Source organism: Podarcis vaucheri, assembly GCF_965113315.1.
Source record: "Podarcis vaucheri genome assembly, chromosome: 8".
Classification (NCBI taxonomy): Eukaryota; Metazoa; Chordata; class Lepidosauria; order Squamata; family Lacertidae; genus Podarcis; species Podarcis vaucheri.
Window position 1 is genome coordinate 59,813,036 of NC_138766.1, and position 16,937 is coordinate 59,829,972.

Genomic DNA, 16,937 nt, shown 5'->3' on the forward strand with positions numbered 1-16,937 from the left:
GTTGAAGGTTGCATCTGATGGATCAATAACCCTATATCATTTCCAAAATTGAAAAAATGATGCCTGAGGACCTAGACCAGTTCCTTGAAGAACAGAAAGCAAAGTTGGCACAAGACAAAGCAAAGCTTGACAATGATCCACCTTACATGGAAATGCAGGTAGGAAATTGATACTTTATTTTAAAAAAAATGGATGAAGAATATTATGACTGTGCTCCTGTATGTAAAACAATTCTGGAAGATAGTGTTTTCACCAGTGTCAATATCTCTTTAGAAAATGCTAGGGAAATTCTGAAGTCCCTCTGTTGCATTGCCATGCAACCCACAAAGTAAAACAAGGTTGTCAAACCTCTGGCTCTCCAGATGTTATTGGACTCTGACTCCCATCAACCTCAGCTAACATGGCCAACTGTCATGGATGGTGCGTTATAGTCTAGGGCCACAGGTGCCACATCCCTGAACTAAATACAGTGGTACCTTGCTTCTCAAACACCTTGGTACTCAAACAACTTGGAACCCAAAAAATGCAAACCCAGAAGTAAGTGTTCCAGTTTGCAAAAATTTTTCAGAAGCCGAACGTGCTCCCTTTTGAGTGTTACGCTTCCGATTTGAGTGCCACATTTCCATTTTCAGTGTTACGCTGAGGTCTGTCTGTTTTTGATATTTATTTTGTGTTTTTGTGGCTTTTTTGTTTTGTTTTTGTGACTGTGTGGAACCCAGTTCAGCTACTGATTGATTGATTGTGTGACTACAGTACAATGTTTATTGCTTTCATTTTATGGATCAATGGTCTTGTTAGATAGTAAAAATCATGTTAAAGTGCTGTTTTAGGGGTTGTTTTTAAAAGTCTGGAACGGATTCATCGATTTTGCATTATTTTCTATGGGAAAGCATGCCTTGGTTTTGGAACGGACTTCCGGAACGGATTAGAGAACTAAGGTACTACTGTAATGTTATTATAGTGACAGCATGTTAATTCTGTCTGCCTTACACTTTTTTCCCTTTTCAGAACAAAAGTGCAGAGAAGCTTTCTGAGACCAGCAAAATGCTAATAGCCATGGCTAAAGAAAACATTCCACCAAATAGTCAACAGACTAGTATACACGGTATTCACAATTTTATTTTATTTTTAAAAAACGCTTATTGTATTACATTAAGAGAGAATATTACTGTATTTACTGTCACTTTATTTCCTAATGTAGTCCCACACCAAACTACTCAAAGTCAAATATATATAAGTGGTGGTCTTTTCCACCAATGTGAAGCAGGGAAAGAGAACTATGCACATAGTACTATATACTCATAATAAGAAACTGCAACAGAGCTAATAATATCTTTTCTTGACACAGAGGGATTCCTGTGCAACTGGGTTGTGTTTTTGGAGAGATAGTTTCTGAGGCAATATGGCTTTACTGATACTGTGCTATGAAGCATTTAGTTGTAATGGCAGGTCTTTGGGTGTCCCTTGCATAGTAACACTAAAGTATTACGGCCTGCCTTCTTACTTTGGTTGCCATTCTTTTCATAAACTGCAATAGCTGAGATTCCTTACTCAATGGATAAAATACGGTCTGAATATACCCTTAAAAAGTAAAGGGACCCCTGACCATTAGGTCCAGTCATGACCGACTCTGGGGTTGCGGCGCTCATCTCGCTTTATTGGCCGAGGGAGCCGGCGTACAGCTTCCGGGTCATGTGGCCAGCATGACTAAGCAGCTTCTGGCAAACCAGAGCAGCGCATGGAAATGCTGTTTACCTTCCCGCCGGAGTGGTACCTATTTATCTGTGGTTTAACCCACAGCGCCACCCGTGTCCCTGAATATACCCTTGGCGTTCAGTAAATACTTAGAGGTACATACGAAGTGGAGCATATACAGCTTTTAATATCTTTGAAATGGAGTAGTTTTTATAGTCTTTCGCAGCATTAAGTTCTTTAAATTAGAAAGATTGCACTTTTCATTGGCATTGCCTCTTTCATGTGCATTACATTGCTTTCTTTAAAATATATAAATATTCTAGCTACCTATATTGCATTTCCCAGCCTCTGCATTTTCAGGTGTCTCTTTTTCTCAGTAGCTTACTGTCTGCTTGTTTTTCCTCTGCAATTTCCATCCGCAGATGCACCAATTCCTTTTTCATTTTGGGCTTAGGGACAGATACCTCCTACAGAGGGTTCTTGCAGCAAGTTTATCGTTGCTTAGCAACACCTTTCGTCTCTCTCAGCGTGTAGCTCTATGCTGCTTAAATTTAATTTATTCTCATACATGCTGTCATGCTGCTATTTTTTGTGGCTTCCATCTGTGATCAAGGCGCCCCCCCCCCCCAATCTTGGTAATGACATTTGAGCTTGCTATATAAATGTCCATGGAAATGGGTACTGAACTAATTAGAAACTGAAATCGCAGACCCTTTGTTTAGGTGAGGAAGGTAATGTTAAAGTAGACCTTTAGTTAAGTTCTGCGTTCATTCTTTCAGAAAGCAGAGTAAGAGCCATGTTGCTCCATATCAAAGCAATTGGGTTTTCCAATTCAGATAGTAGAAGTACCAGCACACTAGCTGAGGAAAACATGTCCTGTCTGCAAGTTATAACAGCAGTAGTACCTTAGATCGATACTGAGGCTGGCATTATGCATTCTCTTTCACTTGGGAAGCCCTGTCACTCAAAAGGCAGACTGAAGCTCTTTAAACAAATGGTTAGGGGCCACTCAAGGGCACGCAGTACTGGCATCTCTTTTTATTGTTGCTAAAAAGCGTGGCAGTTACTGTACCGGCACTTCATGGTGTATACTAGGACCTATTTTTCTACAAAAAAAGCACTGTAAACGGTACTTAGTAATTAACTTTAGGTCCCCTTAATCATATAGATAATATTTTGTTTAAAGTTTGCAGATAAAGCCCTACAGCTGATTATGACTGTGAGAATCCCCTTCTAAGTCTTTGGGCCTTGAAGCTGTCTCCACTGTCTATCCAAGACAAGGCTACAAGATGGTCTGATCAATGACATCCAATAGCTAGATACGTAACTCGAATATGTGTGTCATGTAGCAAACAGGTAACACGAGACACTGACACTTGGTGGCTAAAGATGTGGATTCGGCAGCTTTCTGTTCAAATATTGATTCTGGCACGGACTTGCTTTGTGCGGCTTTTGGCAAGTCACTCTTTGGGTGCCAGTTCTTCATCTGACCAAATGAATAAGACACTGACCTACTTTGCAGGAATGTTTGGGCAAAACACAATATATTGTGTATGTTTGGAAGTTAAAAGTTACAGATAAAGGATACTTTTGCTACTAAGAAATTGAGAGACATGAACCCAGAGATATACATCTAGGGTAAAAGTATCTCCACGCTTGCTGAAAAGTGGCTACTATAAATACATGGAATTATGTATTTAGACCATAGCAGACAATGTCCTTTCAGATGGAGAAATTAAGCTAAGGAACCTGCTTCTGGGTCTGCTCTGCCTTAATGGAGGCAGCCCCCACAACAGCGGGAGATCGTTGGCGAAGGAAAAAACCCAAGGATGATTGAGGGTAATCATCCTTGCAAATTCCACCCAGGGACGGGGAATGGGCTTCACTCGCAGTTCATCTTGGTACCTGACTCTTGCTCTGGCATGGAATACAGGGGTCAGGAAGGCGCTGAGTGTAAAAGTACTTCACCTGCCGAAAACCACCACCGCCATTAAGAAGCAGAGGTTCTCCTGTTAACTAGAGCTTAATTGGAGTAAAGTACAGGTGCGTGCTAAAAGAGATGAGATCACAAACTGCAGAAGAAACCAACTGCAAGGACTTTAAGGTGCAAAAGGTGGTGTAATTGAAAAATAATAATAAAATATTATTAATCTAAGGAACCAATGAGTTATCCACTGGTTCTAACTAACACTACAATCTGATATCCATCCTGCCTTCCCTCACTTGAAATAAGAGCCATTAATATCAGCCAAAGAAAGTAGAAAGAGAGATTTGCCAGAAAATGAAATCTTACATTAAATATTGACAATATTAACTGGTGGTAGGAGGGTTTGCTTAACCCATTTTCCTGCTGACACTCCCCACCCTCCTAAGCTGCTCTTCCTTCCTGCAGGAGAAAATAATATCTGCTGTAAAAAGGCTCCTTGGTTAAAGTAGAATGGTTATATCTTTGTTCCTCCAGCACTGTCATTTGTTATGATGAAATTCTTCTGCCACATAGCTGCATATGCTATAAAAGCCAGAAAAGTTATCTTGCTCACTTCTTCCTGTCTGTAAAAATCTCCCAATGACTCAGCCGTTTGGAATTAAATTTAGTGCAAGCTGGTCCTATTTTTTCCACTTTTGAAAGACTAATAGATTTTATGGGTAAGCTTAGAAGTCTGAGAAATAGCGCTTAATCTAGTGGTACACTTTTACTGTAAATGTTCAAGTTTAGACTTATGTTGACAGTAATCTGACAGTAGGTTAAATGACATCACTATAAATGACCTTAAAATAACAATTAAGTGTTGCTCACTCTCAGAGGCCACTGAGGAAACACCATGACAGCACCAAAAAATGTATGTCTTCTGTATTTATTTTTTCATCTGTAAGCTGTTGTATGTTAGGATATAAGATACATTCTGGCTACAGCTGATGGAAGTTTTAGTCCTAAAGTTCTGGAGGGCACCAGCTTGGGGTGGCTGGATCAGACTAATGGTTGTCTAGCTCTGTGCTGTATTTTCTGTCAGTGGCCAGCTGGGTGCCTATGAGAATCTCACAAGCTGGACATGATGGTGATGTTCTTCTTCTGTTTGTTCTAGCAGTTGGTATCTAATGATTAACCACCTCTGTCATTGGGAGTTCCATTTAGCGGATGTTAACCCTTTTATGCCACACTTCAGCAAACTATATTAGAGGGGGGAAAGCAACTAGCATATTCTTAATGCAGGGCTTTAGCTGACAACGTAAACTAGGCACTACATGTGATGCTACTTACTAGTCAAAATTGTTCCCAGCTGCAGTTAGCTAAACATTTATTCTACAGTCTTGCCGTTGTACATATCTCTCTGCCTTTCTGTCAGCTGCAGTGATCTGTTATAGGGTTAGCTTTGGTTGAAATAGTCCTGTGATGTCACAAACAACAAAAGAGGATGCGGCCATTTTTGTTACCACCGTATAATGTGCATTATGAGGTGCAAAAGTTAAATTGTTGCCCTGAAGTGCATTGCCATGTGCCCTCAGTTGCATAGTTTCCATGAACCAGAATAGAGATGGGGAACTTTTTGGCCTTCCATATATTGCTGTCTCCAGCCACCATGGCTAACAGTCAAGGATTATGGGGACTGTAGTCCAACAACATATGGACTACATATCTCAATCCCTGAACTCGAACTTTGTTTGATGACAAAACATGTTTAAAATTATATATAAGTCTAAAGGTTTCAGCCTTTGAAAATACTCTGCATATACCAGTGTTGAAACATGAACTAATTTTGAGACAACTACATAGTTCACTCCTTTGGAATTATCTCAGTGATTAGCTCAGCTAATTTTTTCTTTAAAGTAATACTGCTCTTTGGTTCCTTGGAGTGTTACTGTAAGGTGTTGGTTTTTTTATGGATACAGTTAGATCAGCATACATTGATCTAATGAATTGTTTCATTGTGTTTGTAGATCATTTTCTTTCGAAATAGCATATCAACCCACACTTTCCTTCCAGATAAGTACCGTATTTTTCGCCCCATAGGACGCACCGGCCCATAGGACGCAACTAGTTTTTTTTGGGGGGGGAATAAAAAAAATTTATTTCCCCCCCAGGTGCGGGGCTAGGGCGGGGGAAGCCCGAGCTTCCCCCGACCCCAGCCCCCAGAACAGGCTGCTATTTGCAAGCCGTGGGAGAGCTGCACGAAGTCACGCAGCTCTCCCACGGCTAGCGGAGGACTGTGCGAAACCCGAAGCTCTGGGGCATGCTGAGCTCAGCGCGCCCCAAGCTTCTGGGTGTCAGCAAGCTCTCTGCTAGCCGTGGGAGAGCTGCGTCTCCCACGGCTAGCGGATAGCTTCCTGAAGCCTGGAGAGCGAGAGGGGTCGGTGCGCACCGACCCCCCTCGCTCTCCAGGCTTCAGCAAAAGCCTGCATTCGCCCCATAGGACACACAGACATTTCCCCTTCATTTTTGGAAGGGGAAAAGTGTGTCCTATAGGGCGAAAAATACGGTATACTGTTTCACTGCTTCTTTAAAAAAAAAGGCAATTGAAATTTACATAGTTTAATCCGAGGTAGCTTTAATCACTCCTCTTTGACTGCTTTTTGTGGCCAGCTTCCATTGCTTCACAGCTCCCAGATTTCTTTAGTGACTTTGAAAGGGGAAAACGTAAGAACATAAGAAGAGCCTACTGGACCAGGCCAATGGTCTGTCTATTGCAGCAATCCAGTTCTCATAGTTGCCAAGCAGATGTCTATGGGAAATTCTCAAGCAGGACCCTAGCACAAGAGCACTCTCCCCTCCTGCGGTTTCCAGCAACTGGTATTCAGGAGCATGCTGCCTCTGACCATGGAGGCAGAGCACAGACATGGTGGCCAGTAGCCATTGACAACCTTATTCTCCATGAATGAGAATTAGGCTAAGGTTACCAGATTTTTTTCAATGAATCCTGGGACACTTTTCAACTTCAATGGATTTTGTATGGGGACAGATTTGTAAATCCGGGGACTGTCCCCGGGAAAGGGGGACGTCTGGTAACCTTAAATTAGGCATTCATCATAACCATGTGAAAAATTGCTTTTGGCATTTTTTTAAAGGACAAATAATGCTTTAGGTTTACATTTCTGATTGATATGCTTTGGGAGTTCTGCCAGATGCATATGCACTGTGAAATAGAATCACATATGTGGCTTAAGAAATAAGTCTGATAGTATCCAACTAAGTTTGACTCAGAGTAAACCCATTGAAATTAATGAACATGACCAAGTTGGGTTCATTAATGTTAATGTGTTTACTCTGAGTATAATTTATTTGAATACTGCCCTTTTAAGTGTATCTCAAAAATAATATCGCAAATATACACAAGGTTACTATTTTCATCATCCAGCTAGAGTGGCCATCCTTTAGTCACATTTTTTTTAGAAGTGCCTGTCAAGAGATAATCTTCTCAGGTTTTTCACCTTGGATAAGAACGCATCCCCTTCTTTACCTTTCTGAAGCTGCCTGCAGATAAGATTAGGAAGGGGATACATGTACTGTACTGTGGGTTCAGCTATGGAATAGGGGACAGCAAATGTCAGAACTCTTAAAAGCGTCATATGTCAGAACTCTTAAAGGCACTGTTTGGGGAGGAGCAGAGTGTACAATTGCCTTTTATGTTAGGCAAAATTATTTTGTATCATTGAACAATATATACTGTACTTTGTATTGATTAATGGGCAGGCCTTGTAGTTGGGGGTAAAGGTAAAGGACCCCTGAGAGTTAAGTCCAGTCGCAGACGACTCTGGGGTTGCGGTGCTCATCTCGCTTTACAGGCTGAGGGAGCTGGCGTTTTTCCGCAGACAGTTTTTCCGGGTCATGTGGCCAGCACGACTAAGCCACTTCTGGTGAAACCAGAGCAGCACACGGAAACGCCGTTTACCTTCCCGCTGGAGCGGTACCTATTTATCTACTTGCACTTTTTGGCGTGCTTTCGAACTGCTAGGTTGGCAAGAGCTGGGACCGAGGAACAGGAGCTCACCCCGTTGCGGGGATTTGAACCGCCGATTGGCAAGCCCAAGAGGCTCAGTAGTTTTAGACCACAGTGCCACCTGCATCCATAATTGGTGGTAATTCTTTTCACCTAACAAGGCCAGGCTAAATTGGAGTTTTCTTGAGAGCACAGTGCTCTGAACTTGGATTACAAGTTCCTGATCACCAGTGAAAAGTCCTTTTGTTACATAGAAATCAAATTTGTTATCTTTGAATGCTGTCCTTGGTGTCCAGTCTGCAACACATGCACATCCACATTGTTTGCGTGGCTCATGCCTATGTTCTGAAATGCTTACTTGCAGATTATGGCTTAAGCTTGCCTCTCGGGGAAGAATATGAAAATAAAAAGCACAAATTGAAGGAGGAGCTGCGACAAGACTACAGGCGCTACCTTTCTCAGGTAAAGGACTTTATATTTGATTAAATTTCCGGTGCTGGCTGGCAAAGTGAAAAGTACATTTAAGCTGGCATTTGCTAAGAACCGGAGAGATACTAATTTCTAGAATTTATTACTGTGGCTTATGTTGCACATTATTTAGTCCCAACATTGTGCTGGGTGCTGTACAGAACATAAATGACAAGAAGCTCTTGGAATAGATTAGTGGAAGAGGGTTTTCAGGAGATTTGGTGAAGGAAAAGTAGGTGGTCTGGTGAACAGGGCAAAGCTGTCTCTTGGACAAAGGGAATGACGTAGTGTTGGCAGAAGGGGAGGGGGTTAAGAAACGGAAGACTTCACTGATGGGGACCACACAGTCACTGGGTGGGGGCTTGGGGGTGGGGAGAACCACAGCCAGTGCTGCAGCATAAGTAATCGTAGGAATAGTTGTTATAAAAGGAAATGCAGAACACCTAGCATCATCGAAACAAAGAACATGCTGAGAAATACTACATAAATTGTGTGTAGACTGGTTGGAGGACTGAAACCTGCGGAAGGTGGAAGATGAAGAAGGGTTGCTGAAAAGCAACTGGAGTTGTGTGGGGCCAGGAGAGGACAATGCCTTGAAAACAAAGGCAGCTGGGAGGACAGGTTGTTGATGCCAAAAGTGCTAGGTCAAGGAGAACGAAGCAGTTAGATTCTTAGCATAAGCTTTGAAAAGAACAATTTCAGTGCACTGAAACATAGAGGGGATCAGAGAGCCAAATGTCAAAAAGTGCAGGCAAAAAGGATAGATTATATATCTGAGGTTACTAAATGAAGGCTGATGGGAAAACTCAGTGATTGTTTTCTCCAATTTTATACAGATTATATATATTATATACTCTCAGTAGAGATTTAAAGGTCAGCAGAGTAGATAAATGTATTTCAGAAGCATTTTAATATACATGTTCAGAATCTGCTGCTCAAGAATCAAAAACTATTTTTCTGAAATATTTTTAAATGCACACATGCCACTCCGAAGGGTGAGTGAGACTGCAATGAAACGGATTTTGATAGGATGTTCTTTATGAATAGTCTGTTTTCCTGACTTTTAGGGTATTTCACAGACAAAAAAGAAGGTAGGGTGCTTGCATCATGCTACTTTTCAAATTAATATAACATAGTGCTTGGTTGTAAATTGCTAATGAAAAGTTTTGGGGGTGAAAATCAGTCTTTGTGCTTTGCTGTGCTCTGTGAGCTGCCTCATCACAAGATAATTATGCATAATTTCCATTAATGTCATCTTTCCACATTGTCTTTTCCTTTGATTTCACTGCTCAATTGATAGTCCTCTTCATTAGCTTTAATTTAATGAATGTTTGCTACAGAGCATGCTAATATTGAGGAATCTCTGTACCGTGGAACCATCAGTTTGAGCTAATTTAAATGATTAATCTTGGAATGCTCTTAAAAAGAGGGCCTTATTATTCAATTATACCTTATTGGAATTCTATCTTGGATTTACCCGCCTACGCCAAAAAAATTCCAATAATATGGAAACATATAATAGTTATTGGCATGTAGACCAAAAAAGAAACTGCAATCCTCTGTACACTTTCAGGAGAGTAAATCCCATTTTATACCCTGGGACTTATTTCTGATAAAACTTGCATAAGATTGTGCTACATGTTACTCAACTTGATGGTGTCTCTTGTTATTAACTTCTCTTTTTAAAGTTAAGATACAAATGGTGTACACAAATACAGCATTTTCTGTTTGGAGCTTCAAATGATGCATATTTTTAAAAATGCAGTAGCATGTTTTATATTTCTATTCACCAGATTCCTTGTGTGTGCAATAAAATAACCATGATTTAGGCTTTTACTATCTAATTTAGATTAAAATGAGTGGTGGAATAATAAAATACTGGGTCACAATAAGTACAGATCGTAGGACAGTACTACTCAAGTAAATTTTGGTAGTTTCATGATGATGCATTGGCCCATAGTTAGGTTACTGTGCTCAGAATAAGCAAAAAAACACCCTGTATTTTGCTGAAAGAATTGGGTTGTATAAATTGGCTCTGTCATAGAAATTATTTGAGATTAATTTAAAAGATTGTATCTAATAGTGTTGCTCAGTATGCCTTCCTTCAGTGGAACAAGGAGGGAAGTAATTTTGGGCAATTTCCCAAGATTTGATTTCAGGGCCTGGGCATGGATGGAATAACAGAGGAGAGGTGAATTGGGGGGAGAGGTGGGGAGGTTTCCCTTTTGCTGATGGAAATCTTACTGTAAACTGAATACTGTAAGTGGCACCATTGGATACAATGCATAATACATAGTAAGGCTGAACTACTTTGAAATATATATTTACTAAATTATTTGGCATTGTCTATATCAGATCAATGCATATGGTCATTGGTTTTCTTTTGTGCAGAAAAAATACCTTACATCTGGTGAAGTTGACCCATTTACTCAGGGACTATCACTTCCTATTGGTGACAGGAGGTCTGCTAAGGTAGGTGCACAAAAACTCAGTAAATATTGCATAGTGTTTGCAGCTTAATATATAGAATTTCCACACCTCTGAAAACTGAAGCTTTTGTATGATGTACCTTAGCAGGCCACCTGCAGAAGGTTTTAGTTTGATGCCGCTGGAGAAAGCACAGCCCTTTACTTTCAGTGCAGTCCCTAACCTGAAAACTGCTGGCTGACTGGAATTAGGAAAGCAGTGGAAGTGCCTCACTGTCAGAGGGGCAAGTTAACAATGGAGGCCCCCACTATACCTGAGGACAGCTTTGTGGATGTAGAGCAGGCTTCATCAAACTCTGCCCTCCAGATGTTTTGAGACTACAATTCCCATCATCCCTGACCACTGATCCTGCTAGCTAGGGATCATGGGAGTTGTAGGCCAGACACATCTGGAGGGCCGAGTTTGAGGAAGCCTGGTGTAGTGCTTCTGCAGCTGATTGGTTGCGGTAGCCAGAGTTAGGCTCAGAAGCAGGAAGGGATAAGATGGAGGCCATTTGTCCAGAGATGCTGCAGGATAGGGCCCTGTCTGTATTTTGGCCTGGAGCCGGCATAACAAATTCTGCTTCCCGTTGGAACCAAGGGATGGCTATGCTCAGGAGGAGGAGTGGCTTAAAAAAGAAAAGTAGGATTTTTTTTTTTAAAAAAAAGAACAAAAATGGGTGGGGAGAAGTAAATGCTTTCTTACTACCACCCTGCGCTTCAGTTGTGGGATGGATGTGTCGCTAGACTAGCTGCCATGCCTTGCCCCCTCCACTGTCCCTACCCATCCTCCTGGTGTGTGGATCTCTTATTGGTTCTGTACAACCGTTCAAATCAGTTAGAATGCTGCCTTGATTTCAGTCCAGAAATGAAATCTTTTTTGAGCCTCTGTTGGATTGGAACTTTTTTTAGAGGTGGAACTTGCGACAAAATGTTGCATTGCAGAGTGCTCTTGTTCAGGACACTCCGTTCCATTTCCTCACCCCCCAAACCCTTGTTTTCTGTCTTTCCCCCTGAACACCATTCTGTAGCTCCTGAATACACTCAGTTCTTATTGAGCTATTTTGGGTGTTCTCTCCCTGTTCCTGTTGACACCTCCCTCTTACTCCTAAGATTGTGTTGTTTTGGCGGTTATAGCACCAGCACTCTGAAAATTGAGATAAATAGTAGTACATATGTTGTGCAAAATATTTATCTTCATTAGTATTGTTTCTGTGGATTGTTTTATGTCATATCTCATCTACAAACTCCTCTTGGATACTTGGCCTTTTGACATTTAAGAGATGGTGAGAATGCCAGATATTGGGTACTCCTCATAAATAGAAGCTCTAGTTTATTCTCCTGCTCTAAGGAAGAAAACTCCACATACTGTTTCATATTAACTGGTTAATTTTCACCTTGCAGATTTAGTTATATGCATGTCACCCAAACAAATTGTCTGTACAGTGGTACCTCAGGTTACATACACTTCAGGTTACATACGCTTCAGGTTATAGACTCCGCTAACCCAGAAATAGTGCTTCAGGTTAAGAACTTTGCTTCAGGATGAGAACAGAAATCGTGCTCCAGCAGCGCGGCAGCAGCAGGAGGCCCCATTAGCTAAAGTGGTGCTTCAGGTTAAGAATGGACCTCTGGAACGAATTAAGTACGTAACCAGAGGTACCACTATATTTCGGAGCTCTCTGTACTATTATTTCTGTAGCATCATGAATACAAATTATGAGAGGATAGGTCCCTTCTGCAATGGACTACCAATCTAGTTAAAAGGAAATGATCAAGCTGTAACTTTTTTAGGGAAAGCATTCCTCAGTCTGGTTCTTACTGATTTTATTTCTTTATGGCTAAACAAAGTAAAGACTATTTAATTTATTACTCTCCAGTATTAATGCCAAATCACATTCCTTAGTTCTAGTTGGAGGATCACTTGTGATTCAGATGTTTTTGGAAGCTTTTTTTTTAAAAAACAAAAACAAAAAACCCTACTTGTTTATTTTCCAATCATAAGATATAAAATCAACAGTCAGCTTATTTACAATAAAATGTGAGATACAAAATCAAATATTGTTGTACAGTGTGCATTAGCATGCCATTGACTGTGTTTCAGTATTTTTGTTGATCTCTTGGTACTTTTAAAAAGAAAATGAAGTTACGGCTTTGCTTAAATTGAAGTCTCATAAGTTTACATGCTAGAAGATATCAAAGTTTAGCATATTTGAAACACGAACTAATACAAAAACAAAAGAGGAACGTTAATGAAAAGCCAAAGTTCTTTTGCAACACCTTCTTTCCAGGCCAGAGTTTCATAAGTACTACTCTACTAATAAAATGTTGTAAACAGTATAAGAAGCATCATTTTATTATCATCCTGTCTCTGTGGTGTTTAAAACCTTTTGTAGATCCGATACGCTTTCCAATATCTGTTCTAGGACAGGTTAAGACTTGAAAGAAACAAAGAATACAATCAGTATCTCAGGGAAAGAGAAGACTGGAACGAAAGGTTAAGAAGAGTAGGGAAGAAGCACGCAGAGGTAAACCACAGACAGAGATTCTCGACTCTTTCACTGTTCACAAACCCATTATTTAGACTTTAAATTTAGAATTATTCTGGGCATGGCACGGTATGGGCAGGCTAATATTTATAGCTTGTTGAAATATAAAATGAATCCTGTTTTTATTCTTAAGATTTTATTTGGAAGATGCTGCATGTGTCACATCCCTTGTTATCTTCTTTCCCCTTTTTAGCTCTATGAAAATTGGGGGGGGGGATGGATAAAAATACCCAGTTGCAGTGAAGATGTGGCCCCTCATTCCATCCTGCTTTCTTTGCATTTATGTATTTATTTTAGTCAGATAAAATCGAACATTGATTCTGATATTCACTACAGTACGCACTGCAATATTGCCATTTAATAAGTGGTAGTAACATTATGCAGCCTAATTTAAAGCCTGCTTTTCTGGGTTGGCATTGAAACGGCTTATTAAAATTGCAATGATTAACGGCTTCCTTTGTGTTTGGCTTTAAAAATGTTTGTCTTTGTGTTAACAGCATGACACAGACACAAACAAAAAAGGCATTGCAGTCACCAGATCCCAGCCAGCAGTACATACCCCAGCATTACAGCCACCAATAAGAGATGAAGAATTCTTCAAGAAAGATGCTTGCACTTCTACAGATACCTTTGAAGAGCTGTCAGACAAGAGACAATCAGTAGATCAACACTACAAACCAAAGAATGACGTTGGACATGGGGACACCCTGTTGCACAAACAACTTGATGAAGTATTGAACATTTCCAACAGAAAGCACCAAAGACTGGATAGCAAACCTGAGACCTTTTCTAGAAGGCATCACAGGTTTGATGAAGGTCATGATCCTGAAATAGACGATGAAATGGACCCTAGATTTCGATATGAAAGCGACTATGACAAAAAGCCACTGAGGGTCTTTCATGCTCAAAGGTAACTTTAACTTCCTGGCACTTTGGGCCAAACTAGACATGAAACCTTTCTGTCACTCTGGTTTTTATAAGAACTAATAGCCAATATGAGGGTGTCCTATTTTTGTTGGGATTATACTGGAGAGAAAAAGAATGGTGTGGCCCTTCTGAAAATCTCCCCGTAACCCGTTACCAGACTTGAAAGAACAGTTCCTGTTTGTGCTCATTCATAGCAACTCCTCAAGTCTGCTATTAATATCCTTAAGAACACCTGACTGCTGATGATGCATTTAGCATCACCTCTCCTTTATTGTGCAAAACAGGTGCACACTGTTTGGCAAATTACAGAAATAGATCCGTCTCCCTTTTCTGTCTCTATCCATATGTTAATTGAGTGAAACAAACCACCTCCAGCCCAGAAGAAGGATGTTTGTAAACTTCATTTTTTTAGCTAAGGCTGGCACTGGAATATGGTGTGGTAATACCATTACTTCAGTTCAGTTCAACTACTGCATGTGATTGTGCATTTAGAGTAGAGCATTATGTTCTACCATACTAAGTCTGAATTTCTATCCTGGGTGCAGCTGTGCAGCCGTTTTGAAAGGGAGGGGAGAACATAAATATGCAATGGACATCAATCCTGGAATCCACACACCTCTGTGACTTCATCTCACTCTGATTCTTGGCCATTTTCCTATAAGCTCTGACAACTGTACTATCTCTGAGGGTTACGTAGTCAGAGTGACACAAATCTCAGTTATAAGAAATGTGTTGTTTTTTTAAAACGGTTCACAATTACTTTCTGAGAAAGCAGGATTTTTGTTATCTGGATGTCCAGAGCTTTAGAGTGTTTTAGCATAGATGAGGGCCCCAAATTCCCACCACCATACAGCAAACACCTGTGATAAACCTCTGTTTCTGGCAATTAGCAACACCTCAACTTCATTAGTTTTCTATCTTTTCTAAAATGGTATATTCAGTTCCATTGGGTTAAAAAGAGTGATTTCTTCTCTTTGATCAGAAGCAAAATTGCCTAAAGATATCAGCTTGAAAAGGTAAAAATACATAGGAGTTATGCAGAGGCTATCATATAAGAGATTTCACCTAAATCCATGATTCAGCTTAGCAGTTACAAGCACATGACTTTAATGTGCATTCCTTTTTGATATAGTAATCCCTCTGTGAACATCCGCCTTGTCTAGCGTCCATTCCGGTGAACCTCCGCAGCAAACCTGGAAGTACCAGAATGAGTTACTTCTGGGTTTGCTGCTCGCACATGCGCAGAAACACTAAATCGTGCTTCGCACATGTGCAGAAGTGCAAACCGCTCTGCGCGTGTGCGCAGACTCGGCCCTTTGCCCTGCATCCTTTTCAGCTAGCGTTCGGGGCTGTGGAACAGATCCCAACCGCAAAACAAGGTACGACTGTATTTTCTCCTTATGGTTGGGTAATGTGCCCTGGGAATCACATTAGATACCTTTGCAGTTGCTTATTTTGACCCATCTGCAATCCTTAGGGATGCAAATTTAAGGTTTGGATTCTTTCGATAACCAGTGAGTTACTAGGGGCAACTTACCTTGCCCTGAACTAGAGTTTCTTGACAGGAGGATTGCGTACTAAATGTAGTTTGTTTTGATTGGCCTATTATCTACTTCTTTCTCATGTCAGAATCCAAGGCACTAATGAGCAAGCACAAGCTGCTGCTGGCAGTGTCCCATATGCAACAGGACTAATCATTGGTATGTATAATCTACCTAGCGGGGGAAATTGTGTTGTGATAACTGCCATAATATGTTATACCTTTTGTTGGGATTTTAGGTGTTTGTTGTTGTTGTTTAGTCGTTTAGTCGTGTCCGACTCTTCGTGACCCCATGGACCAGAGCACGTCAGGCACTTCTGTCTTCCACTGCCTCCCGCAGTTTGGTCAAACTCATGCTGGTAGCTTTGAGAACACTGTCCAACCATCTCGTCCTCTGTCGTCCCCTTCTCCTTGTGCCCTCCGTCTTTCCTAACATCAGGGTCTTTTCCATGGAGTCTTCTCTTCTCATGAGGTGGCCAAAGTACAGTGGTGCCCCGCAAGACGAATGCCTCGCAAGACGGAAAACCCGCTAGATGAAAGGGTTTTCCGTTTTGGAGGTGCTTCGCAAAACAAATTTCCTATGGGCTTGCTTCGCAAGATGAAAATGTCTTGCGAGTTCCTGCGGGGTTTTTTTCCTCCCCCCCTTTTTCCCAAGCCGCTAAGCTGCTTATCAGCTGATCCTAACCCACTAAGCCGCTTAACAGCTGATCCACTAAGCCGCTTATCAGCTGATCCGCTAAGCCGCTTATCAGCTGATCCGCTAAGCTGCTTAACAGCTGATCCGCTAAGCCGCTAATAGCGCTAATCTGCTAAGCCGCTAATGGGCTTGCTTCGCAAGACGAAAAAACTGCAAGACGGAAAGACTCGCGGAATGGATTCTTTTCGTCTTGCGAGGCACCACTGTATTGGAGCCTCAGCTTCAGGATCTGTCCTTCCAGTGAGCACTCAGGGCTGATTTCCTTCAGAATGGATAGGTTTGATCTTTTTGCAGTCCATGGGACTCTCAAGAGTCTCCTCCAGCACCATAATTCAAAAGCATCAATTCTTCGGCGATCAGCCGCCTTTATGGTCCAGCTTTCACTTCCATACATCACTACTGGGAAAACCATAGCTTTTACTATACGGACCTTTGTTGGCAAGGTGATGTCTCTAATTTTTAAGATGCTGTCTAGGTTTGTCATTGCTTTTCTCCCAAGAAGCAGGCGTCTTTTAATTTTGTGACCGCTGTAGCTTTTAAAGGTTAGAGATTGTAAAAACCCCAGAGTACAACGTTAGAAGAAATGTTTCACCCTCCTGTTCCTGTCCTGAAAACATTTTAATACAAAGCTGCAGAAAAATAGCCGTGTTCTAGCACTTTAAT

General features: G+C 41.1%; 1 protein-coding gene across 6 annotated transcripts in view; it reads left to right on the forward strand.

The window, feature by feature from the left end:
* CSPP1 (centrosome and spindle pole associated protein 1) overlaps positions 1 to 16,937 on the forward strand; it is a 58,630-nt gene that overhangs the window by 6,191 nt on the left and 35,502 nt on the right. For all 6 annotated transcript variants that reach the window (XM_082233747.1, XM_082233746.1, XM_082233748.1 and 3 more), the window contains exons 2-9: positions 8 to 158; positions 1,009 to 1,105; positions 7,993 to 8,090; positions 9,164 to 9,187; positions 10,488 to 10,568; positions 12,988 to 13,089; positions 13,608 to 14,020; positions 15,667 to 15,737. In XM_082233747.1, coding sequence (XP_082089873.1) covers positions 57 to 158; positions 1,009 to 1,105; positions 7,993 to 8,090; positions 9,164 to 9,187; positions 10,488 to 10,568; positions 12,988 to 13,089; positions 13,608 to 14,020; positions 15,667 to 15,737 — 988 coding nt within the window. In that variant the 5' untranslated portion in view covers positions 8 to 56. The remainder of the gene's footprint in view (positions 1 to 7; positions 159 to 1,008; positions 1,106 to 7,992; positions 8,091 to 9,163; positions 9,188 to 10,487; positions 10,569 to 12,987; positions 13,090 to 13,607; positions 14,021 to 15,666; positions 15,738 to 16,937) is intronic.